Source organism: Primulina huaijiensis, chromosome 9, assembly GCF_012295235.1.
Source record: "Primulina huaijiensis isolate GDHJ02 chromosome 9, ASM1229523v2, whole genome shotgun sequence".
Taxonomy (NCBI): domain Eukaryota; kingdom Viridiplantae; phylum Streptophyta; class Magnoliopsida; order Lamiales; family Gesneriaceae; genus Primulina; species Primulina huaijiensis.
The window spans coordinates 16,462,360-16,489,066 of record NC_133314.1 but is presented as its reverse complement, the minus strand read 5'-3'; the positions used below and the strand labels follow the sequence as shown (position 1 = coordinate 16,489,066).

The 26,707-nt window shown below is 33.8% G+C and overlaps 1 protein-coding gene and 1 non-coding gene across 2 annotated transcripts; one reads left to right on the top strand and one right to left on the bottom strand.

Moving 5' to 3' along the window:
* The first annotated feature begins 8,007 nt into the window (after positions 1 to 8,007).
* On the top strand, positions 8,008 to 8,580 carry LOC140983918 (uncharacterized). The gene has a single exon (XM_073451073.1). It carries the CDS (start codon positions 8,008 to 8,010, stop codon positions 8,578 to 8,580), a length of 573 nt encoding a protein of 190 aa, XP_073307174.1.
* Positions 8,581 to 15,758: 7,178 nt separating this feature from the next.
* On the bottom strand, positions 15,759 to 15,831 carry TRNAA-CGC (transfer RNA alanine (anticodon CGC)). Its single transcript has one exon. It is a non-coding gene; the product is annotated as a tRNA-Ala (tRNA).
* Positions 15,832 to 26,707: the final 10,876 nt, after the last annotated feature.

Below are 26,707 nucleotides of genomic sequence, written 5' to 3'. Positions count from 1 at the left end.
ATAGTGTCTTAATATATGAATGAACATCTTAAACATTTGAAGATTTTCTCAAATGTTTGTAAAGGACTGGTTTTATCTGAAAAGAAAACAGTCATTACTACAAGAAAGATTGAATTCCTTGAAATTGAAATCGATGAATCAGAAATTATTTTGCAAGAACACATAGTGGAAAAAGAGCAGAATTTTTCAGAAAGTCTCAAAGACAAGAAGCAACTTCAAAGTTTCTTAGGAGTTGTTAATTTTGCTTGGATGTTTATCAAGAACCTAGCAAAACACAGGAAAGTGTTTAGTCCATTATTGAAAAAAGATGCTAGATTTATATGGACGGATGAACATACAAAAGGACTATGTCAATTAAAGGAGATTTGTAAGAACCTTCCAAAGATGGATATTCCTCAAGATGAGGATGATCTGGTATTGTATACCGATGCCAGTGATCATTGGTGGGCAGAAGTTCTTACTAAGCTCACACCTGAGGGAGAACAACCATGTCGATATTGCAGTGGTTTATTCTCAGATGCAGAAGCCATCAGATGGCATATCAACGAGAAGGAATTTTATGCAGTAAAAAGAGTTTTTGAAAAATGGCCATTATTTTTACTTGCAAAGAAATTTACTTTGAAGGTTGATAATATACAGGTGAAAGCTTTCTTAAGGAATAGAATTGAGTCTAAACCTTAGAAAGCTAGATTATTAAGATGGCAGACATTATGTCAAAATTATATTTTTGATATTTTAATTATTAAATCTCATGAGAATATTCTTGCAGATTTTTTAACTAGAGATGGACAACATTGACATTGATGCTATTATCAAGATGCAGAGGCATTTGTGAGAACACCTTGAAATGCTTCAAACCGAGTTTAACAAGTTAGCACTGAACGCAGAAGTTGCAGGAAGGCTTCAACAAGCTGATAAGAGAATTGTCTCTGATCGAATTACAGGATGTTGACAGGCATATACTCAGTTATGGTCTGTAATGCAAAGGCATATCCTCCAAGGCATTGGGAAACCACTGGTTTCCCAAATGGAGAGTTTTTGAGTACAGGACTCTATACCTAGAGCAGGGGATTCAAATACCCCAAGCACAAGTGTTAAGTCGGGATCATCTCCAGATGAGTCGGCTGAAACAAAAATTGAGACTCCAGATCCTTATCTCGAGTCCTCAAGTCAACCCTTCACCTCGGGGATTGAAGAGGGAGAGATCAACCTTAGGCCTCGTACTGACAAAGGCAAAACTAAGGTTGGTACTAAAGAAGTTGCAATTTCTCCATTTCAGGTTTACCAAGAGAATTGGGAGAAATTAAAAACGAGAATTGGCATTAACCCAGCTACCAACAGGGTTGATGTTTCTGGGAAATATCCTAGGATATGGATGAAACCTAATTCATATCCCAAGGAGGTCAAAGCCCGGTATGAATTAGGGGCTCTTGCCTCAGTTTATACCACATCACCTAGCTTTCCAGAAACTTCAGGACTACCCAAATGGATTCAGGAAGCTGTTCATGAAACTTGGGCGAATAATGATTATTTGTCCAGAGGAGATGTTTTGGAGCTATACTTTTTCAGTGCAGCACCAGAACCTACAGGGAAAGGTTCAAATGAAGCCTTTCATTTCATCAAGTTAAGGATGCCAGATATAAATATTCAAAAATTTATCAAAGACCCTCCAACAGAAAAAACACCCATGGTCGCTTCAATTAATGAAGACGATATTTCTACCAGAAGAGCATGGGATTTATGGGTCTGTCTCACGGAGATGGACAAAGTCAAGTTTCCATTTATGTTTTTATCAAAATTCTTTAAATGGATCGTTCCTGTTAAATACCATGACATGAAAAACAACAAGTTTTGCAAAAGACCTGTTTGAAAAGAAAAGAAATCTTCTGTGGAATAGCAAGCTGTCGGCCAGTAAAGAAATTCGCCGAAAATTCTGTAATATGACACATATAGGAAGATGGTCAGAAAACATCTGTCCTGAATGCCAAAACCAGAAAGAACCGAAATTCGGTAAAAGTTTCAAGCCGAGATCTGATCGGAAAAATTTTGCCGAAATAGGACCAAGTGGTGATAGACCACATACACGTTTTTCTCGGGACCTCGAAAGTCAAAGATTCCCCGACAAAGTTAAAGTGGACATGTGACCAAGCCCACTAGAAAAAAAGAAAGCCACCATGTGAGTGGTAAGACAAGGACCACCAATAATCGGTGGAAAATAATAAAAGGACATTGGATACTTTATCTTTAATAATAAAAGAGAATCCAATAAAGAAAAACAAGAAAACTGGACCTAAGAAATCACACTATAAATAAGAGTAATTGGGAACCAGTAAAACACACCAGAACGAAACTTAAGGATGTATTTCACATATCTAAAAGTTTCGAAAAGAAGAATCAAGAAATATAGAGATCAGCTGGAAGCTCTCAGATGGATAATTAAACATTACAAAGAAAAAGGAGACGAGATTTCAGCAGATATCTTACAAGATCATCTCTACTGGTATTGTAGATAAATAAAAGAAGAAGAGAAGTTGATTTCTAGATTAATGATCTAGAAAAGGACATGGAGGGACCACCTCAATGGACCACTCAACCACTACATGGTCCATATGCAAGCCGTAAAAGCTTATCAAGATTTGAAGTCCGAGTTTCAAATCCGAAGAAGCCTTCTATAAATAAGGCAGGAAGAAAGAAGGGAAGATCATTGAACATTTTTCTCATTTCTTTCAACAAATAAAATTGTAATATTTCTCTTTCTAGTTTATGTGTTTTTCAAGTTCGGCTACTATAAGTAGCTAAACAAGTCTCTCCTCCTCTACAGGAGGTTTCAATGTAATAAAAATGTTTGTGTTTGAATAAATATATCTTTGCTCTCAGTCCCTCTCATGTATTATTTTCAAAATTTTATCTTTTATTGTACACCCTAAGGTAAGAAACGAATTAGGGTTGTGCTAATTGCTGCTGAAGGAATCTGCGTCTGTAACCATCGGTTGCGATCGTGTGGTTGGACTGTGAGGAGCAGTTCGTAAAATACGGTGGATATAACCCAGTGACATTCTGGTCAAAAAGGTAAAAGATTTAATTTATTTTACGGAAGCATGATGGACATTTAATCAAAAAGAAAATTTTATTATTTAATTATATAAGGTTGAAAGGGTATATTGGGTATTCAGGGAGTAAAAAGAAAGTTTTGAAGAATTGGGTACTGAATCACAAGTCTCCCAACATGTTTGAATCTAATTGTAGTCTGCTATGGATTCAGACATTATCCACAATAATTCACGGTGTGTTATTTGTTCATCATATTTGTTGATATGTGCTATATAATTCAGAAATGCGAGAAAAATCTTTCACCATTTCATTTCTTCAATCAACAAGTAGCCATCATTTTTTCTTCAAACAACTGCAATTTCTGAATTCTCAGTGTTCTCACAGCTTCAACATTTCATTTCCTTTCTTATTTTTTTTTTCGAATTTATGTGGAAGTTAATTATTAATTTTTTTAAATGTTGAACTAATTTTATTTTTGTATTATTCTGATAATAGTTTTCATTAATTTCAGTTTTTAATATTGTTCATTGATACACTTCTAAGAAGTTAATTTTACTAATTATTGTTTTTGTAATTGTATTATTTTTAATTATGATATAACAATCAGTAATCATACTAGTTAAATAGTAGTCTCGCAAAACCGTCAGATAAAGGTATGCACCTTTAATCTGAGAAGATGTTGACATAAAATCCAACATAGTTGCACATCACTTGCTATAGTGCATGTTTGCAGTACGCGATATCTACGTCAGTGATGAGCATGACATCCATATTAACCTCCAAATAAGTGAAACGTCTTGTAGGATGATTATGGTCTCGCCCACTGTAAAGTGGAATATGTGTGTTTCGCGACTTCATATCTCAACTATGGTTGTAAGCAAGTGATTATCAAAAATTTTAATGGGACCACACTGAATGACGCCGTAGAAACTCATGCGTGCTAGACTTAAGCGGACATGAAGAAGAATCCCTGCACCGTACAATCTCCATAGACATTTATCCGACCGACATGGAGGTATGAGTACATCCATATTTTTAGCATTGATATTACTCGAAATGTGTCTACCCACAAATAAAACATTTCGGATCCAACTGGATTAGTCTCTTTTGAAACCACACTTGGATCAACCTAATTGGCCGAACACCCTTTTTGTTCTGATAAGGTTGTCCAAAAGCGTGTGTGTGAACTCTGTGTACTCGAAAAAAAATGTTGTTTCACTTTCCTGAATTCATTGGTTAGAATTACTTTTATGCTATCGGTAAGTCTTACCCTTCATAGAGTTGTATCTTACTGAACTAAATTGGTAACCAGACTAGTTGGGCTTTTCATGGGCAGTCTCTGATGTAAATCATATACCAAACTTTCGGCCCTTGTTCATCTGTTTCACATGATTCTCAACAGAGACTCTCTGATTCAGAAGAATCAGACTCAGATTCAAACCACTTACTCTTACTCTCTTCTACCACCAACATCTTCTAATCTCTTTTCTTCCTGAATGACTTCTTGCATTTCTTTAATCTCTTTTTCTTATCATGAGATCTCATGTTCTTATTATTTGACCTCTTGTCACCCTTGTTCGATTTGGCATAGTCGTCTATGAAGTGGTTAGTTCTCGCACATTTATAACATGTATTGTTCTCATTAGTGGACTCCTTCTTGTGATGATTCGTCCTGCCGGAGCTCTTGAAGTTTCCCCGATTCTTCATCAGAAACTTCATAATTTAATGACATTGAATCATTACTTAGTTTTTTAGTATACTTCTCTTTGGAAACTGATGGCTCGATTGTTGCAGCAACTAGTGGTTTGCTTACTTTTGAAGTGGACTCACCATCAGTCTTAGATTCCAACTCAAACTCATAAGCTTTAATATTTGCTTGCAAATCATGCAATTCTAGATTATTCAAGTCTTTTTATTCTCGCATCACTCTTTTGAGAGTGCTCTCACCACTTTCAAGAATATTTCTTTGTTTTTCTACTCTTTCCCAATAGCAGTCAATTCAATTATCATGCTACTGAATTTCTCATCAAAATCAGACATTGATTCATTGACCAATAGCTTGATAGAAAGGTTGTGTCTTGTACAAAATATCTTTAGCCACATTATCTATATTAGTTTTTTTTTTCTTATCTTGACCAGTTCATTCCGTACGTGGCTTCTCGACATCTGGTGCACCCTCTGTAATGGAAATAATTGTGTTGGGCTTTAAAATATTCATTGGTCAATCTGTGATGACAAACCACATGTTATCATCTTGTACAACTAGGTGAGCATGTATTCTAATCTTCCATTCATCTAAGTCTTCTTTGGAAAAAAAATTGAGATCTTGCTAAAAAAAGGTCATTGTATTTGTTTTAGTGTTCAAATACAAGAATTAACCTGCTCTTATATCATTTGTTAGGATCAAGAGATTGATTAGAAGGGAGCTAAATAATTAATCTCACAAAAGTCTCAAAATAATTCTGTTGGGTTGACAACTTTGTATTGTAATTCTTGTCAGTCAGACTTCAGCAAACCAGCAGTTGGATACTGTGTGGAAGTAGGCTCACTGAATCAGGTTGAACAAAATTAATGGCAGTGATAAATGTCATTTAGGTTGGAAAATTGAAGTAAAATAGATGCGCAAACAAAGTTTTTATGGAAGCTCGGAGATTTGAATAACTCTTATAGCATGTGTAAAAATGTTGTAGAGTAAGAATATCCACTAAAATGATTTATTTATAGGTAAAGATCCAACGGTCAACCTTTTAAATCAGATGGTTGTTCTAGATATAGTAAACATGGTGTCACGTCATCGTCCTTTCTGACAACAAGTACATCTGATATTGCACATGAAATCTTACGTTTTTAACGAAATAAAAAGATGTAAGGTACGAAGGATATTCATCTGATATTGTCAGCTAGGATATGATCCTTAAAAAATCTTCTGGATAATCTTCAGAGTCTGTCCAATAAGTTGCTTGACTGATTCAGTTCTGAAATGTTATACGATGGACCTTATGAATCAATGACCTTCAACAGTATTAACTCTATCTTCTTTATTCAATTCATTTACAGTAAAAACTCGAATCACTTTTTTATTATTATCATCAATACATGAAAAATTCTTTTACATTATTTTATACATTCGTTATATTACCATGTGTTTCTTCTCTTGTTATTTTATCACAAAATTATTTATTTAATATATCTGGTATGACTCAGACTTAATGTTTTTTCTTTGTTTTATTTTTATTTTTCGCTACAAATACAGATAATTTGGTGTCATAATGACTATATATAAAAATAAAATTTATATTTATTATAATTAAAAAAATTATATAACTTGAAGATTTGGAAAACGTTTATAAACTAATAGTTGGATATGCATGTTTTAGTTGTATAATTTTATCATTTATTTTATTTTAAAAATAGACAAATTGGAAAAATAATCAATTCGTGAATCGTGCATTGAACAATACACGGTGTTCTGAATTTCTAATAGCAATTATTAATTGTCTTATCAAATATTTTTTAAAAAAAATTAGAAAAATAATCATTTTTTGAGATATAACTCAAAACACAAAATATATGTTATTGAAATTTGTAAAAAAATAAAAATAAAAATAAACAATTAGAAATTTTCAATATCAAATTTTCATGAGTTCTGAAATAAAATGTAATGTTAAATGTTGATCACCTAAATTACCGGTTACTAAGTCAATGATATCAAATTGAAAAAGATAATAAATAATATAATTCTTTTGTGTAATTAGACGCTAATATAATTTTTTTAAAAAAAATAAAGTTATTTTATCTTTTAAAATATTGGGTTCATATGGTAAGATAAATATTATTTTTTACTTTTATTTCAATCTAGTTAAAAATATATATCATACTTGCAATATAATTTTTTTTTTTTTGGACCATTTGAAGTAAGATTTCTATTATCAAAATCGCGCTAGAAGGGTCGAATCAAATGCCAACATATTTTTCTTTGAAATAAAGGTTCAAATGCGGTCACGGACTCATGCTTGGCGATGGTATGGATGTGCACTCTCTTAAAAGGTGGATAAATTTTTGCTCCAATTTAATAGGCCTGCCTCCTCTTTTAAATATTGGAAATTATAAATTTAGTTACGATTTTAGTTATATATGTTATCGATTTCAATCTAAGAATTTTTTTTCCCGATTTTAATCTTTTATCTGCGTAGTATTGATATATCTAGTATTACATAAGCACATTCATGTGAAAAGACTAACACCACGATTAAATTTTCAAAATTGCCAAAATCATTTTTGATTAGATATCAGAATAAAATCTCAAAACGTTAAATATCAGAGATCGGCAAAAGTAAATTTCCTTATTATATATATATATATATATAATAGATGAAATGCAGTTCATTACGTATATATAACGTAAATGATAGATTAACTACCACATATGTTATATATAGAGTGTAGAAATTTCATGTTAAACATATGATCTTTTCTCATGGAGTAGGTCTCTCGTGAGACGGTCTCACGAATCTTTATTTGTGAGACCGGTCAATCATACCGATATTCACAATAAAAAGTATTATTCTTAACATAAAAAGTAATACTTTTTCATGGATGACCCAAATAAGATATATGTCTCACAAAATACGACTCATGATACCGTCTTACACAAGTTTTTACCATTCTTCTCATGTTGTAATTTTATTTTGAATTCTAACATTTATCCTATTCACGGACTAAATGACAATTTCTTCCAAATGGGATCATTTCAACCGCAAAAAAAATGGAGCCAGAAATGATACAAGATGCGAAATTCCAACCAATAACAAACAAGATCATGAACCCAACCACATCAAGAAACACGATATCCTCTCCTCTTTCATCCACTCTCTCATATATCTCCATGCACAAAACAGAATCTAGTTCTTCCTCGATTTCTCCGAAATCCCAGGAAGAGAGCTAGTTTCTGCTGCAATGGGGTGCACTTCATCCAAGAGGATCGAGGACACAGTGGTGGTACCCTACCGTCCATCACCTGCAAGCTTCTCTATCTTCGACGTCTATGCAATCGAGGAGCCATGGCTTAATCAATATCCCGAGACAGACAATGAGAAGAAGCCCTCGCACGTGCCGGCTCCCATTCTTGAGAAGCTCAACGCCATCGAAGAGTCCCCCCGCACGTGGGACGAAGTCAGCAAGGTGTTGGAAGACCTGAAGCCTAAACTCAGCACCACACTGCTACCGCCAACCCCAGTGCCGCAGAAGATACAGGAAACTAGTCCCTCCGCACCAAGGGCACGGCCGCTCCGGCGCAAGAGCTTTTCCTTCCACACGCTGGAGGAGCTCGAGGCCAGAGCTAATTCTTCCAAACCAACCACGCAGACACCAAAATTTGAGTTCGAGAAATCCAAGACACCAAAAACCTATTCGCAAAACGGTGTCATCGCAGCGGGCGTGCCTAGATCCTTGAAAGAAAACATGTTCATCGTCAGAGACAAATTCGAGAGAGAACAAGAAAGAAAATCCTCCGGCTCCGTGAAGCGCTGAAAGTTGAGCGACTTCCCGGCAATCCCCCCTCCCGGCCGACCCGGCGCCGGGGGCGGAACTGAGAAATTTCGTTAAGGGGGACTATAAAGTTTACGTGAAAAAATGTATCGATACAAAATTAATAGATGAAGATCGCTCCAACATTATGTTAATACTTTAGTATTTTAATCTATATATCTTATAAGTGTCGTGATTTTTTTTTAATTTTTTTCGATACCAATATTGTTAATAATAATACAAAAAAAATAAAGTTTGTTATATTTGTTTCCGATGTTTCATTATGTTAATTCTATCTAAATTCAACGTAGATAAGTTATATTTTATAATAATCAAATTTTAATTACTTTGAAATTGGATTAATGAATAATTTGTTTTACTTTTAAACTAGAATTTTCAAAATCTAGTTTAAAATCGCTTTATGTATGTGTATGTACGTGTATATATAAGCTTCAAAAATAGGGCCAGTCTAGCCTAGTTATATGGATCCACCACTGCCGACACGGTGGACGTACAAGGACTGGCACAAGCTCCGGTAGTTGCCGGAAACTCACCAGGTCGATCTTGTTCAACTCATGGGCGAGGGTGGAGGAGGTGATGAAGTTGAAAGAAACAGGTCGACTGGTTCGCATATTGAACTGGGCACAAGTCGAGAGAGGATCAGGTCAAGTCGGGTCGGGTGTTGAGAGCAAGATTTGTGGCATGGTTGAAGTCATGTGGAGGTCTTGTTGGGGACAAGAAAGAGAACTGTGGAGAGTGTAATGAAAATGGGTTGGCTAATTTTGCATGTGTGATATCCAAGATGGAGTAGATGAGATCCTATCTATGTGGGCATTACCCTCACTTCATTTCAACGGTAAAATCTTGTCACACATACAATTTCCAAAAAAAAAGTGGGTCCTATATATGCATGAGCAAATCTTGATCATTCATCTTATCATGGGAGCAATGCCCACATAGATAAGATGAAATAAACCCCAAGATGGATGTATGATCAAATTAATTTCAACTTTGACTAATAATTTTCAAATGACAAAAGCCCAACAAAAGTAAAATGAAGTTTGGATATTATCCCGTATCAGTGCCCACTTGGCTAAATCATGGGCTTCCTCTTAAGAAATTGTGTGATTCAAGAGCCTATCATTTTGTGAATCATTCAAAAATAAAAAATCAGAATAAGTATTTTCGATCATTTTCTTTGCAAGTTGATAGAATCGTGAATTTGGGAAATCATTCAAAAACTGAACGAAATATTATTATAAGATAATATGTGTATATATACATTTTTGTATAACATAGGTATATAAATTAATCAGTAGTATAATTTCGTCATCTCTTGATATGGTCACAAAAAATTTTTCATCGTATTTACAGGTAAGCTTGAAAGGTTATTTACTTTTTTTATTAAGGATTTAATTTAGTCAATAAAAAACTACATCAATTATTATTAATGTATGTAGGGTCTTAAGATTGTTTAATTCAAACAAAGGAAGGAAAGGCATAAAAAATGCTTTGTGGGAAGTGGTAAAGGTATGTGTAATTATGTTTAACGGCAACTTTAATGCGCATATTTTTAATTAACAATTTGTTTCTAATTACCATGGGCTCTCGAAAACCAAATGCAAAACAATGTGCTTATTATGTGATGAGATTTATGAGACATATTATTGAAGAAATTGCAACTATCGAGAGTTATTTTCTACGATCAATAGTAATATTATATTGCTTCTTTAAAATAATTACATGATCGATTTTAACATTTTGCAAATTCAGTAATGATCGTTTTTTGATTAACATATTTTGTGTGTGTTCACAGTTTAAAAAATCGGAGTACTCTCGAGAAGAAATCGATGCGGTGCGTTTTGAGTTGGCAAAATGTATACAAGATTATATTTAGGAGTAGGTATGGAATGCTTCCCTCCATAATTCTATGTTTCCTTTTCATTTCACAATTGTTTGATATCTCTACTTTATTATTTGTAGGCATGAGCAAGCACATCTATGAAAAAGTTTAATGGGGCGAAATCTTTCAATTCAATTGCTTTTCCAGTTTTCCTTGTACGAAGGAGCGTTTATTTGTCAGACAAAAGTGTTAATCTTGTGATTTAGATGTTTTGATATCTTAAGTAAATAGTGAACGAACATTTGCAAAGTTTCAAAAGTATAAATCCTCTCTTTCCAAGGAATTGCTTCTCTTGCGCTGTTGAGATATTTCGGATATTTTTGTTGGTAAGTACTAAATAACTACATCTTGAGTCATTTGTCGAGGAGATACCTCATGTATTTGTATGTTGTTAAACTTGATTGATAGATTTTATTTGGAGTGATCGAACTTGACCGGCTCTGCATGCTATTTGTTTTCTGTTTGAATTGATGGACTTTATTTTCGAGTATCCAGTTGTTATGTCGTTTTGATTTTTTTCGGATGTCCTATTACGGAGAGGTCATGTTGAAATTTCTGGAGTCCCAAACAGAAATTTTTATTTCTTTTTCGCTGTTGACGCTGATAAATCGTGGTTATTTGGTCATTACATGGTAATCAGGTGCCCTCACAGTTAAATTGATGTTAACAGTGGTAGATTTTGGAGCTGGTTTTACTGACACTTTTTGATTTTGTTCAAGTTATTTTCAGTTCTCTCTATTATAGCTTTGATGCATGGTTTTTTTTTTTTTTTTTTTTTTTTTTTTAATTTTTTTAAAAATATAACCATGGTTTTTGTTTTGCAAAGCAGGATAGGTTAGAAATGATAAACACTTGGCAGATTCGACGAAGAAAAAAAGCTTGGAAAAAATATGCACGTATAGTTATAACTAGAGTTTTTGGTGTTGTAGACTTATTTTGGATCAAAATATTCTGGATTATGGCACGTTTATGTGGGCACCATTTTGGTTTTACTTTTGGGTTTAATTGTTTGAGAATGATTGTATGTCTTTTTAGTTTTTATTAGTTGTAATTTCAAGAATTTTAAATTGGTGTTTTTATAAAATTATTAATTAAATAGTTCATTGTATATATATTATAGAAAATGGTTTGTAAAATCAATTTTTGCCAAAGACAGCGGTTTTCAAAAATGTGAAAAAATTAACGACATGGGATCATGACTCATCCATGGATTAAATGATAGGATTGAAGAACCTAATACAAATCTAAAGTCCTAGTTATTAGATCATAAAACCTATTAGAGTTTTGACAAATAAATATATACAAGTTAGAATACTAATAGAATTCTAACTTAGAACTAATAATCTTCAAGAGACCTAGTATGATTCTACGTCGGTCCATGAAATTTATAAATATAACATTTGATGTCATATTTTAGATGCTAGAATTTTCTTCTACAAAAATCGGCCCCTTCCTCTTGTTAGACAAGCCTCGGCCGTGATACCACGACAACACCACCAGCTCACCGCCGCTGCCGCTGCATCGTTGGCATTTTCAAAAATTCCGGCAATCATCTCGACGTAAATTTCTCCTAGTTTTCTCGTGCAATCTATTAAAGGAACGGCATTTCAGATCGTGGATTTGATTAGAAAGTTGAAAAATTAATACACAAAGATAAATCAAATCAAAACGTCTTATGAATGATTTTAAATCATACGACGCCCAAAAATATTTTGAACGTCAATACAAAATTTTAAAATTTTCGCTGCATATTAAGTATACGAAAACGGTACACCAACAAATTCTTGAAAGATTCAAATTCAACACCTCGTACTCTCACGATCATCTCATATTGAATGATCTTAACTTCTTTCACAGCTCATGATTTTCGAACTATGACATTCTATCAACATGGACAGCACCATAGTTGCGTGATTATAAATAAACTCCATGATTATAGACATTACTCAAATCACCACAGCTTGAATAAGGGCAGTGTCTGCAAGAAGCTAATGATTGGCTTCATTTTTGCAAAGTTCAATTCAGGATGGACCTACAGATGCCCCCAAAACCAGAAAAAAAACGTAAATTTTGTAGTCAAATATAAGAAAATGAAGCCAATCACTAAATCCAAATCATGGTTTAGAGTTGTTTTTGTCCTTGAAACCGAGGAAGTCATTGCCAATCGCTCTCCTTTTTTCTCTTTCGTATATTTATGTTGTTTTAGTAGTTGTGAGTTATAGTTTTGTTTCTAACTCGGCAGATCTTTGATTTATTTGACCTGAAACATGAGGGAGCAATAGATTTTGGGGAGTTCGCCAGATCTATGAACACATTTCATCCTGATCATACGCCTCAAGAAGAGAAAGCGATTTGTACTAACGATCACTCTTTATGTCTAAATTCCTATTGCTAGCCATTCTTTCAAGCACATTACTTTCTCATATTACAGTCATAATTAATTTGTACGGTATATGGCAGACTGGATGGCGAGGTAATAATAATAAAATTATTCAAAGATTTGTACAGGTAAATCAGATACTTTAACTTACTTGGGTCAAGGTAAAGGAAATGATCAAGAAATTTCTTGATAAATCAAACTGGATCCTGTCTGAAGATACTATAGAAGGTATAATAGAAAAGTTGCGGACAATGCAGACCTTCTTACTTACTCTGCTAATTGTAACTGTTGATGTTAATACTTGCTTTTGTATATGCAGACATTCGATGAATCAGATTACATGAGATGGAAAGATAGACATAGCAGAGTGGAAAGACCTTGTTACTTGGAAACCATCCTTCTTAAAGAACATGACAATTCCTTGAAGTAATATTTGATCCTAACCATATGTCTCCGATTTTTACAGCTCCCGGTCAAAAAGTTAACACCAAAACCATTTACAATCCAAGATTCAAAACTAGGCTAAGTTCGTCAAGTTCAGAAACATAACAGGTACAATTCCTAATTTCTTGTTGAGATCAGAAAGAGGAGAAATTGCTAACTAGTGTCTATGAAAGGTCTATGGACTACTTATGGTATGAAACTCGAAAACTTTCCCCAGCGAGCACATACATAAGTAAAACACAAGTTTTCGAGGAAGTAAAATCCACATAATAAAATACGTAACAAGCATTATTATGATCTCCATTCTCGTTCAATATATTATATGTCTACATAATTCAGTACACTGGTTATTGGTATTCAGAATTCAGATTTTACTATGGTCATGCTGCCTTTTGGGATTAGTCTTGTATTTTACGTTAGCGTGTCTAGAAAATTCACGAGGTAGAATTGCATTGGCAGCATCAGAGTAATGAAACTGGTTGCCAATTGTGACTTGAAGCATGACTACAAGCCATGTTAAGAGAAATGCAATTTATACAGTTTCTCTTTGTCCCAACCGCATGGAACAGTCTGAGATATTAAGTCTTAACAGACGACAGAAACATAGCACTAGACAAAAATGTGAGCATAACACACGTACATACTTTGACATGAAATCAGGAGACAAAATTCTGGACAGAACAGTTGTTATTCTTTATAATGCTTGAAATGCATCACAAAAGATTATGTTGGCTTCATTCTGGAGATCTCTTATCATCACATTTATCATACATTCTCGGTTTTTGCGTTGAAGTTTGATATTCATACAATCATAAGTAAATAAGGAGCAGATCCTGAAGGAGCCTGCTCGATCCCAGTCGATTTACTGACCTTTGTGATATATAGGTTTTGCAACATGCATAAGGCTGATGGGTCAGTTAAAAAAGTAGTAGTGAGATAGAAAGTATTTAAAAAATATGGACTCTGACTTTTTTTTTAAGAAAAAAAGAGTTGACTTTTGATTATTACATTAACTGCGATTAAACTCTTTTAACTTAATTAATTCTCTCTTTTTTTTCTTCTCAGTCGACACACATCTTACCTCAATTAAAATTTACGAGTCTTTTTCTCCAAATAGAGATATTGAGTAGACCCAACAATCAACAATGGTCGACTCTCCGACCATTTGTTTGGTCAACCAAAGCTTGGTCAAAGACCAAAACTTTGGTCGACCACAAATTTTGGTCTTTGACCAAACAATGGTCGACCAAATTGCTTTGGTGAAAGACCAAAGCAATTTGGTCGACCATGCAATTTGATCGACCATATTGTTGGTCGAGACCAAAGCAATCTGGTCAACCATAATTGCTTTGGTCTTTGACCAAAGCTTTGGTCAAAGACCAAAACAATGGTCGACCAAACAATGGTCGATCATTGTTGGGTCTTGAGTAGATCTAAGAGTGGATAGATGGTCGATTCACGTTCAAGTGTGGATAGATGGTCGAAACACGTTTGGGTCGACCAAAACGTGGTCGAAATTTTCTTCTTCAATCAGTCGATCGACCAACAGAAATAAACAATAAATCGAAATAAATGTTAATATTATCAGATTATTATTACTCATTGCGTCGATTTGTATTGAGAATTATAGTCAGAAATGAAATGAAAATGGGGTCGACGGAGAGGATTTAGGTTGAGTCGGATTTATGGGAAGCTCTACAATTTTTTTTTATTAATAATTCAAGGTTACATTCATATGGGAACCAAAATCGAAACTATTTTACATAATAGAAACCGATAAGATTTGGTTCCAAAACCGGAACCAAAACCAAACACTAGCAATTCAGTTCCAATCCTTTAAAACAAGAAATTGGAAATGAAAAGGTGTGAAATTGTATCCAGAACAAGAAATTGATCTTAAGATTTAAGACCTTGAAATATGCAGAGTTTATTTCGTATAACTTAAACCACTACTTCATAAAAATTAAGCTCAAGTCCTATCGTTATTTCTTCTTGTAATACAAAACATTCATAAAATTCAATAACTTAATGATCAGAAGATGAACTTGAATCAGTATAAAAACCTCATCAGCTGTGTCATTACTGGTTTGAAGATTAGAGCAGACAATCAATTAGAACAAAATGGATGTTTTGATGCCATGGAGAAGAATCAACTCTACTCAAAGGAAGAAAAAAGGGACGAAAACCAAGGATCTTTACCTCAGACGCAAGAATCATCTCGTTTCCATCCTTGAACATTGTTGCAGCCCAATATCAAGAAAATGAATCCCAACCGATGCAGGAAACAAGTTTTCACCACCCCGCATCATCGGCAAATTCAAGCATGAAAAAAAAATCTATTTGGAAATATTACATCCCAGATCAAGGAAAAATCACCAGCAAACAGAAGATTTTTCGAAGAGGGAAAAAGAAGCGGGACTTTCTCGCGCGCACACAAAACTGAAGCAAAAAACTTGGAGGTGCGGGGAATCGAACCCCGTGCCTCTCGCATGCGAAGCGAGCGCTCTACCATATGAGCTACACCCCCATCGACCTTCGAAAGGCTTATTGATCTTATTTACAACTTTTACAACTTTTCGGTTTTAGCTATTTGTTTTCGTTTTTTTTTTATCTTCAGTAAATTCTTTTTTATTTAAAGTTTAATCAATTGATACATATAATTAAAAACATATGATATTTAAAATTTTTAGTTAATAGTTTGTAATCCATCAATGAAACACACTCTAACATTACATTTTTGGCAAAACTTGTGTGAGACGGTTTCACGGGTCGTATTTTGTGAGACGGATCTTTTATTTGGGTTATCCATGAAAAAGTATTACTTTTTATGTTAAGAGTATTATTTTTTATTGTGAATATCGGTAGGGTTGACCCGTCTCACAGATAAAGATTCGTGACGCAGTCTCACAAGAGACCTACTCACATTTTTGAATGAGTTGATTTGAGATAATTTGATTTCAAATCAATTGTATCAGTTTGACTCAAAATTTGATATCATTTATATTGACCAATTATTTCATTTTTTTCCTCTTCAATTTCAAATTCACTTCCCAATCTAGTCATTTGAAATCCTATTACAATCGAAATTCGTCGATAAAAAAATGCATCCTTACATAATTCTATATTTCAATATGTATGGACCCAAAATATAACTGGACCCATTTAATTAGACCCAGCCAATCAAGCAAGATAGCTGACAGAGGGAAAACACGAAAATCCCAAAAAAAAAAATGATAAGTCATACGGTGAAGCCCATCGGTTGTCCCGGGAGGAAGTTGAATTTAGAAAAGAATTTGAATGGGTCAAATGGCGGAAGACCAGTGAGATCATGGGTAAAAGGGAATTCAAATGCATTATGCAAGGAGACACCAACTCCAAGTACTAGAATTTATCCTAAAACCAGCTGTCATCGTGCCGTATAGGTCAATGATCCAACCGAAGATTGAGGAGATTGATGAATGAATTTAACCGTAGAGAGAAAGTGACAGTTGCAGCCTCCATATGAAAAGTATGTGTGCAGCAAGTTTCGAATAAAATAAATGAATAAGAGGTTTGGGGACACTCACGGAATAGAAGTGGCTCAGGAAGAAGAGTTTCAAGAAGACGAACGTCAAATGGACGAGATAGCTATGACTCCATCTCAGATGGAAGATGTCTAATATAAAGTGCAAGATCCACTAGAAGAAGTCGATATAAGGAATCTCAAAAATCCTAAGATTGTATATGTCAGTTCATTATTGGAGGTGGAGTTCAAAAATAATTTTATTTGCTTCTTAAGGGAGTTTAAGATTTTTTTTTCATGGGATTATGATGATATGTAAGGTTTAGATAGAGGGTTGGTTGAACATCAACTCCAAATCAAGGTTTTTAGACAGCCTACTTGTGGTGCCCAAAACCTCGCCACGTAATCATACAACATGTGACGTCATATGCATAAAAATTTTCTTTTTAACGACATCACTTCCATACTACTGCAACAACAACATCAAAGATACGTCGCACCCCTACTCCGGCGACAGTAATATCGTCGAACAAACAACATTAACGAGACATCTCCCAACAACGATAGCCAACAACATCAACAATAATAAACAACAACAAATATAATATTAAATCACCAAATTCCAGTGATTTACTATCGTTCAACACAATAATATTTATCAATACTAAACAATAATAACATATGCTTGTACGTCAACACGTACCTGATAATCGAGTATATATATAAAATCTAGCTTTTTCTTTGATCCTGAAGCTTGTGATGTATCTAAATAATTCAACAACATTTATCAGATCATTGTCACCATATCAACACAATTATAACAGCCTCAATATATAACATCAAATAGCCCAACAACAATAAATTCAATAAAAATATAAAACTCGATTATATATCATCATCGTTCAACAATTAATATTTTGGTGTATTTAGTTATCAATACTAATATCAAATACACCATAATAAATTAACTTCAAATAATAGGCTATTTTACAACATTCGTTAAACTAAGAAAACTTTATATCAACATATAGCCTATACTTCGTAGACTCCGAATATATAATCAGAATTAATAACAAATGACAAACAACTCTCTAGTTCCAGTCCAACGATTATAATAAATTGGAAATAATTCAAATTAACACCATTATAATCTTCTCTTCTTCGTTAAAATCATATACTACTCAAAAATCTTCAATTTCTGTATGATTTAACAATTTATCAGATTTATTTTAGAAATCGAAGAATGTCAAACATCACCAAAACTATAAAATGTATACCTCAAATCGAAGATCTCGTGTCAACGATACCAAAACTGAAGTCGGTTCGTCGATTGGATAAATCGATAATTCACAAGATCAAAAAGAAATCTGAAACTTATTTTCTCTCATCTGCTCTGTCATTTGTTTCCATCCTCTGTTCATTTGAATATGAATTTCACCGACTCAAATCAAATTTAATTTTTTTAATATTTTATTAATATAATATAATATAAAATATTTAACATTTTTAACACTGGTATATCCTTTTGGACCAGTCAAACGATCAAATTTTCCAAAACTCAAAACATGAAACTTCTATATCTTTGAGTTTTCTCGTTATATCCAAATTTCAAATCATTTGGACTTCATATGGCCAAGATATGTCATATTTTATTCTTTAAAAATCGTTAATTATTTAGTAATATCACATTACTAAATCAATAAATTGTGATATTTACTTCAGTCATTACACTGCTTGGCGTATGTCAAAGGAGATCGAGTTCAAGGTGAAAGAAGAGATTGAAAAATTGTTGAAGGCTAAGTAAATTAGGCCAGTGAGATACTACACTTGATGACTTTCGAACATTGTGCTAGTCATGAAAAAAAGGGTAAAGTCAGAATATTCATTAACTTTTGTGATTTCAATTATGTAACTTCCATAGATGTATATGTCATGCATATGGTCGATATGTTAATTGATTCAGTGGAAAAACACGAATTGTTGTCTTTTATGGATGATTTTTTTTTTTTTTGCTATAATCAAATTAAAATAGCGCAGACAGATACTTATAAAACAACATTTAGGTGTCCAGGGGATATTGGTACTTTTGAATGGCTGGTAATGTCATTTGTGCAGAAAAATACAGGAGCTATGAGCCAAAGACACATGATCAGACATAATCTTGACATGTATATAGATGACATCATGGAGAAGTCTAAGCATGCTGATGAACATGAATAACATTTGAGGAAGAGTTTCCAGAGAATGAGACAGTATGAAATGAAGTTTAATCCACTTAAATGTGATTTCGAGAGTATATGTGGTAGCTAAGATGAACTTTATTAAATATATGCTTGATAGACTTGTTTTATATGGTAGAATTGGTAAATGATATTTAACACTAGTCGAACTTATATTGATTTATTTCCCCCAAAAATCCATGAAAGGCCAAGCTATTGCAAATTTTTTAGTTGATCAGCTTTCACATGATAAAGTAGGGGAAAAACATATTGAGATTCCCATATGTAGGGTCGGAATTCAACTATGGACATTGAAATTCGATGGATCAAGTAAGGAAGAGTTGGCAAGAGCTAGTATTGTGAACACCTCTTGAAGAGGTGTGAAAACACTCTCATTTAACTTGGCTTTTCCATGCACCAAAAATTCAAGTCAAATATAAATCACTTGTTAGTGGTTTGGAGATTTTGAAAGATTTGGGAGAAAATGAAGTGTTGATAACAGATGATTCTCAGTTGGTTTTGAAACAAGTGGTTGGGAAGTTCAAATACACTAGCTTATCCCTAATACCATATTACACGAGAGCTTCACAACTATTGGATGATTTGAGAAAGTTTCATTTGTTCATGTTTGTTGTAAAAAAAATTGGGAAGCGAATGAATTAATACAAGTTGCATCTGGGTTGAAAATGTCTTCAGAACTCGCACACAATATGGTATTGATTCAGAGAAGGAATCATCCATCAATATTCAAATAGGCATTAAAGTTGAAACATTTAATTTGGATATTTGTTAGAATATTATAAGTTTCAGAGTTTTACAATTAAATCCGAAAGAAAACTGAAGAACCAAACTAATCGGACATAATCAAGAGATTTTAACTGAAATAAGATTTAAAATTGATGACATAAAGTTCAGTAAACGAATTGGTAATTAGAACTGAAGACTTCGCTCAACTGAACTGGAAGAATCTTTATCAACTGAAGTATTCCAAACTAAAATGACATCAGTTTGAACTAATAAATGTCCAGTTGAACTGATATGTCAATCAGTTGACTCCTGATCAGTTAGTCGCGACACCAGTTGTAGTATCAGCCGACATATTGACAGTTCGTACATAAGCAGAACAAATGTAACAGAGCATAACAGTCGGATATTTCGTACCACTGTTAGATAAAGTCATCAACTTGAACTAAACGAGGATTCAAAGGATATTAGTCATTAAATACATTCAATGTGACCGTTGGAATCGAACACTATATATAGGTGATCGATTCAGTTGAAGAAGGGTGGTAAAAAACATACAGGACAAACTATCTACAATCATCAATCTGTTGCGATACATTTTTCGATCATATCTCAGTTTACAAATAGCACACTTAAGCTCTTATTTTCATTGTATTTATTTGTAGCATTCAGGCTACTCTTTAAGAGGGATTCAGTTATTTTCTGTAAGTTATTTGAAAAACTAATTGTTTCAATTTGGCAGTGCATAAGTTCAACTGAAGTAGATTATTAAAATATGTTGTAATACATCAAATTTTGTAGTGAAAAACCTATCCTTGAGATAGAAGGGGTGACGTAGGAGCATTTGAAAACTCCGAACATTCATAAAAATAGTGTGTTCTATCTTTCTGTCTATTCAAGTTTTTATAGTACCTTACACTAAGTATTCAATCTATATTTCAGTCTAATTCCGCACTTTTATTATTTAACTGATTTATATCGACAAACAAGATTTTAGGATCAGTCAAATAAAAGACCGATTCATATTCAAAAGATTCCAAAAAGCCCGAGTGTTTATTCAACCACCCTTTCAAATACTCCAACTGTATTAACTGATCATATCAAGATATTAATTTAGCAAGTGATTGCAAGGATGAAATAAAGCAGGTGCTAGAGTCACTAGGGAGAAGCTTCCAATATGACCTAAAAATGAGAGCTCTTAATTATATTATATAGAAGGAGATCTATATAGAAAAGTGCTTGATGGGTTCACCATGAGATGCCTGGGTTTTCTAGAAGCATTGGAAATACTCAAACATGTACATGAAGGAGTTTGTGGTGCACATTAGTCAAGAGAAAAAATGAGATGGTTACTATAAGATGTGACTATTATTGGTCATGCTTTTTTAATGATTGAATCAAATATTTAAAGGATCTCTGCCATGTCAAAAGTATGGCAACATACAAAGAACTTCAACCGATGAGTTGCACACTGTCGTGAAATCATGATCATTTAATGGATGAGCCATGGAGTTTATTGGGAAACTTTACCCATCGTCTTCGAAGATCATTGTTTCATTATTGTGGTCATATATTTCTTTACAAAGTGGTTCGAAGCAGTGCCTTTAAATAAAGAACAAAAACATGTGATTGATTTTGTCAATGAAAATATTATTTACAGGCTCGGAACACCTCAATCCATCACCACATACCAAGACACAGAGTTCATAAATGAAGGAGTTTGTTGGAGATTATTGAATCAAGATGATTCACTCCTCCCCTCATTACCCTCAATCTAATGGCCAAGACCAAGCATCGAATAAGGTGATAATAAAAATTATATTGAGAATGATGGAGGAGAATCCAAGAAATTGGCCAAGATTACTAAGAGACAATGTGGGCTTATAGGACTTAAAAAAATGCTATTGGGGTAAGTCCGTTTGCACTCACATTTGGCCATGGTGCATTCTTACCATTAGAAATCATAGTCCCATCAATGCGGGTTGCAAGACAAAATAAACTCTCGCCTTAAAGTTATTCTGAAGCCATGATCATGGAACTGGAAGGAGTCGACGAACTGAGAATGCAAGATTATAATGCTTTATTTTTGCAAAATAAGAAAGTGACAATGATCTGTAACATGATAATTTAAAAGAAAAATTTCCAAGAAGGAGATATCTAGAAAACCATATTGCTTTTGGAGACAAAGGACAGGGTGTTGGGCAAGTGGTCTCCCAATTAGAAAGGCTTATTCAAAGTCCACAACGTGCTATAAGAGAATCCATATTGACTTTCAAGTTTAGATGATCAGTCACACAAAAAACGTATAAATGCCAAGTATTTGAAGTAATACTTTCAAAATCTGATAGAAGAAAATGAAGAAAAGAGTGAGTAGAGAAGTAAGGAGGCGATGACATTTGTGTAAAGTCATCTTTTTGGCCACTTTCATACAAGTTATTTTTGAGTGCTTTAATTCTTATTTTTTCTATTGGGGTTACGTGAAGTTGTAAATAAAGTAGCCTATAATTTTTTTTTTGGTTTGCAAGTCAAGAAATAAGACGCTGGAACTTTTTTCAGTCAGACAAAGTACACCAAAGAATTATTGAAGAAAATTTGGAATAGAATCATGTTCAACTGCAGCAACTCTCATGAGTTCATCAGTTAAGATTGATAAAGACGAAGGAGGAATATCAGTCGAGATAATATTGTATCGAGATTTAATAGGTTCCCTTATGTATCTAATTGCTAGTCGACCTGATATCATGTTTTCAGTCTGTAAGTGTGCTCGTTTTCAATTTGATCCAAACAGTCTCATTATTTAGATGCCAAAATAATTTTTAAGTATCTTAAAAGTACACAAATGTTAGAGTATGGTATGCTAATGACTCATATTTCAATTTAGTTTGATATTTTGATGCAGATTATGCAGGTTGTAAGCTTGATATAAAAAGTACAAGTGGATCATGTTAGTTTCTTGGAGATTGGCTGATTTCTTGGTTCAGCAAGAAGTAAACATCGATTTCCACCTCAACTCAGTAGCTGAAATACTTAGCCGCTGGGAGATGATGTGCCAAACTGCTTTGAATTCAACAATAACTGAAAGATTATGGTGTTGATGCTAAGGAGTCACCAATTTTTTGCGACAGCACAAGTGAAATTGCTATCACATAGTTTTGCACTCTCAGACCAAGCTCAGACCTGAATATCGATATTCGTCATCATTTAATCTGAGATCGTGTGTTAAAAAAGAACACAAGTTTGGAATATGTTTCAACTAAATAACTTTGTAGAGAATAAGTTTTTCTTCTTTAGAAATATTTAAAAACTTATTGATTTATCTTAGAATGCATACATTTATGGAGAATACAGATTCATGAAGCTCTATTTATAAGACAATTATCAGTTAGTCTTTGAGTTTCACTAACTGACAGTTAGCCTCACAACTTAACTGATAGACAATCCAACCAGTCTAACTGATTTTATCATTTGCATTGACTTTAATGACTTATTTAATTATCCTCATTAATCATTAAGGATGACTTATTTAATTATCCTTATTAATCATTAAGGACGACTTGATATATTCTTTATTTATGTATTTTAAACCTATTTTGATCCGTACATTGTACCTACCTTGTATTTCGAAAAATTTTAAAACACTAACAGACAGCGTGACACGTGCCTCGTTTGTCTGCGAGTTCAAATGTTGCATATTTTTAAATAATTGAACTCTTTCAAATTTTCAGTTTACTTTTTTGGCTTACCTTGTTCGGTTAAGTTATTTTTCTTAGTGTCGATTCATGCTTCTTTTTCACTTAGAAATCATTTAATCTCTACTTCAAGTTCATTTCTAGAAATTGCAGCACATGATACTCTTTCGTACATCATGCATGCTCTAGAAATTGACTTTGCGTCAATTTATTCTATGGATGATGTTGTTATAATAAGTTTTCAAGGCAATTGAGTCATCTGGAGTCAGGATCTTTCTCAGCTTCTCATTGGAGATTTATGTTCCCTAACTGAAGAATTTCTTTGCTAGAGGCAAAGTTACTTATGATGGAAAAGTACTGATGCCTCTGGCAGTGCAAAATCTATTGATCGACCAAGTCTATTTCTCCTCTATTTTCTAGTTGCTTTCTGAGGGGCTAACTAACTTTTATGAAATTCCTCAGTGTGCTGTTGAAGAAATGAAGATTAAGTTTTCTTCAACCAATGAATCTATCAAAATTTTTGGGAAAAAGAAGGAAATGAAACTGGAATACCAGTTGCTAGCTGATGTGGTGGCCAAGCCTATTTTGGGAAAGGCGTCTCCTTCGATGCCTTCACCGCTGAGAAATTTTTGGTGATTACAGTCATTGCCTTTGGGGTCAAGGTCAACTAATCTGTCATCTTGTTCCAAATTCTCAAAGCGATGATTCAATCAGAGAAGTAGTCTTCTGGCTTTGCTATCCCACTCAACATGCTATTTGAAGATGCAGGAGTTTTGCTCAATGACTAAGTCACTATACATAAGTTCAAAGCTTTTATTTCCACAAAAATTCTCTCTCTTAGGCCTAAAGGATAGGCACTGAACATCTCTCTAGATGGTATGATGATTGTAAAGAAGGAAATCGGAGAAACAGTGACTGATACCAAGAAATCATCAGAGAAGAAGGTTCGTAAGGCTGTTGTTCCAAAGCCTAAGAGAAAAATGATCTTTCAATCCAGTGATTATGAGATTTACATATCTTTCAGGTACAACGCATCAAGGTAACTGATGACAAGGCTACTGAAAAGCTCATTGAAAAGGTCAAGCTGATAGTTGTTACAGCTCCACCAAGGACAATTACAATGTCATCTGATCTTCTTCCCCTTTGTCCATATAAAGTAATTGTCATAAGAGATCCAATTCAGTCCACAAGGTCGGGACTGGACTCAATATTTTCAACCAAATTAGTTTCAGGGAAAGGAAAAGAAAATGTGACTGAAGTAATGGAAACTAAACCAGTGTCAATAGTTGAGACACAAATTGATCTTCTAATGGATGAATTGAATGATTTTGCATATGATAAAGTTAAGTTCTTCAATGAATTGGTCGAGTTTAGGAAATTTACCTTTGTGAAGAAACTACGAAAAAGGTTGTGTTGGATAGATAAATAGCACTAGAGAAATCGGTGTTAAATCATGTTAAAATAGTTGTTATTGCAGAAAACTAAGAGACTACTTGATCGATTTATTGCGCATTTAGAAGCTGACCACAGTTTTGCCAAACAATGAGTCAACTATAATACAACCTGACCTATAGCTTTCGACGATATCTCGGTGATAAAAATCAACTAGAAACGGATCTCTTGTTGTTGCAAATGAAAGTCAATCACTGGAAAGAGATAATCGACTGCTTGTGCCAGTGGAATCTCAAGAAAAAACCAAGGAGGTAAGGTAATTGAATATTCATCTCAGTTGACCTTTGGAAATGTATATGAACCAGCCGTTCAAGACACTGTACCAGATGGTTCACTCAAGGCTAGTATTGAGCTTTCTTTCAATCAACCTCCAGAGATTCTGACTTCTCCATCTCCCAATATTATAACACATATTTTTTCTCCATCGGTTAGGGAAATTTCACTTGCGAATATTGATGAAGTTGTGCAATCTATTGCACCACAACAACTTGATGAATCGGTTCAAATTGATCAGCCTGCAGAAATTTATGCTCCTGAAATCATTTCTCCAGCATTCTCTTCTGAATAAGCTTTTGATATTGATATCATCACTGCAATTGAAAATTCAATTAGAAAGATTGTTAAACAACCAGAATTTGGTCTTTCGGTTATCATAGCCAGTGAGGAAGAGTCAGTTTCGCTCAAATCTATTGAAGAAACAATTCAAGAGATAGAGACTGACAACCCTATTGATCAAGCTCAACTAGTATAACCCATTTTGATGATTGAAAAGGGACCTTCATCCGGTCAGGCTCCAGGTCTTTCACTCAAAATCGTTTCCAAGGTTTTTCCAAGCCTTGTGTTGTCACCTGAACTAATTACCTCAGAGAATTATTATTTGGATCAAATCAATGCTCGTCTAACTTCAATCATCTTTCTCCAATATTCGACGATATCAAATTAGCACTGACAACTCATTTGACAACATTAGACCCAAAATGCTAGAGGAAGTGGCATCCTTGTCCAAATATCTTTCAGGTATTCTTATTAAATTGGAAATTGTGAAGAAAGACCAAATATTCACTGCACATAACCTTGCTGATCAGTTTTCTGTTTCAAATGATCATCTTTCGAAGAAAATCCACAAAGTTAATGATCAGCTTTCCTCGAATATTGACACTGTTGCTACTCAACTGACCTATGTGCTTTAGATTTTAAAGACCCCTGGTGTTGATAAAAAAGGGGAAATTAATTTAGTCAAGCAGTTAGAGTCAGTTAGAAGGAAAAGAAGACATCAGATAATTCTAGCTTATTAGTTGAACCAACTTTATTATTGTATTCATTTATATAAAATTATAATATTTAATTTCAATTCTTTAGTATATAAATGTGCAGATTTTGTACTAAAAAAGGAGAAATTGTTAGATCAATTAAGTTTTGGTGGTTTAACAAAAAGCCAACTGAAGTCCTTAACAAAAACGGAAATTGACTCTATTAGGGTTTACCAAACTAAATTGAGAGACCAATTGCAATTAAAAAGGATGACTGATTTGAGAAGCTTACCAAATCATAAATCAATAAGTCAGACTTTTCATACAAACATTCCCTGAAATTCTTCAGTTTATTCAAAGCTCGGATGAATTATCGGATAAATTTTTCCGTATTATTGATAGAATAACAGAATTACATGAGCATTACGCCCACTGTACTATTGCCGAAAGAACAGTGACGTGGAAAATGACGTGACCAACAGCTACTCTATTTGGAACATATATTAGATTTGATTTTACCGACAGTTAGATCAAAGTCTATTAATAG

What these genes read in the sequence shown, in the direction of transcription:
- LOC140983918 (XM_073451073.1), top strand. Translation starts at nt 8,008, where the DNA reads ATGGGGTGCACTTCATCCAAGAGGATCGAGGACACAGTGGTGGTACCC.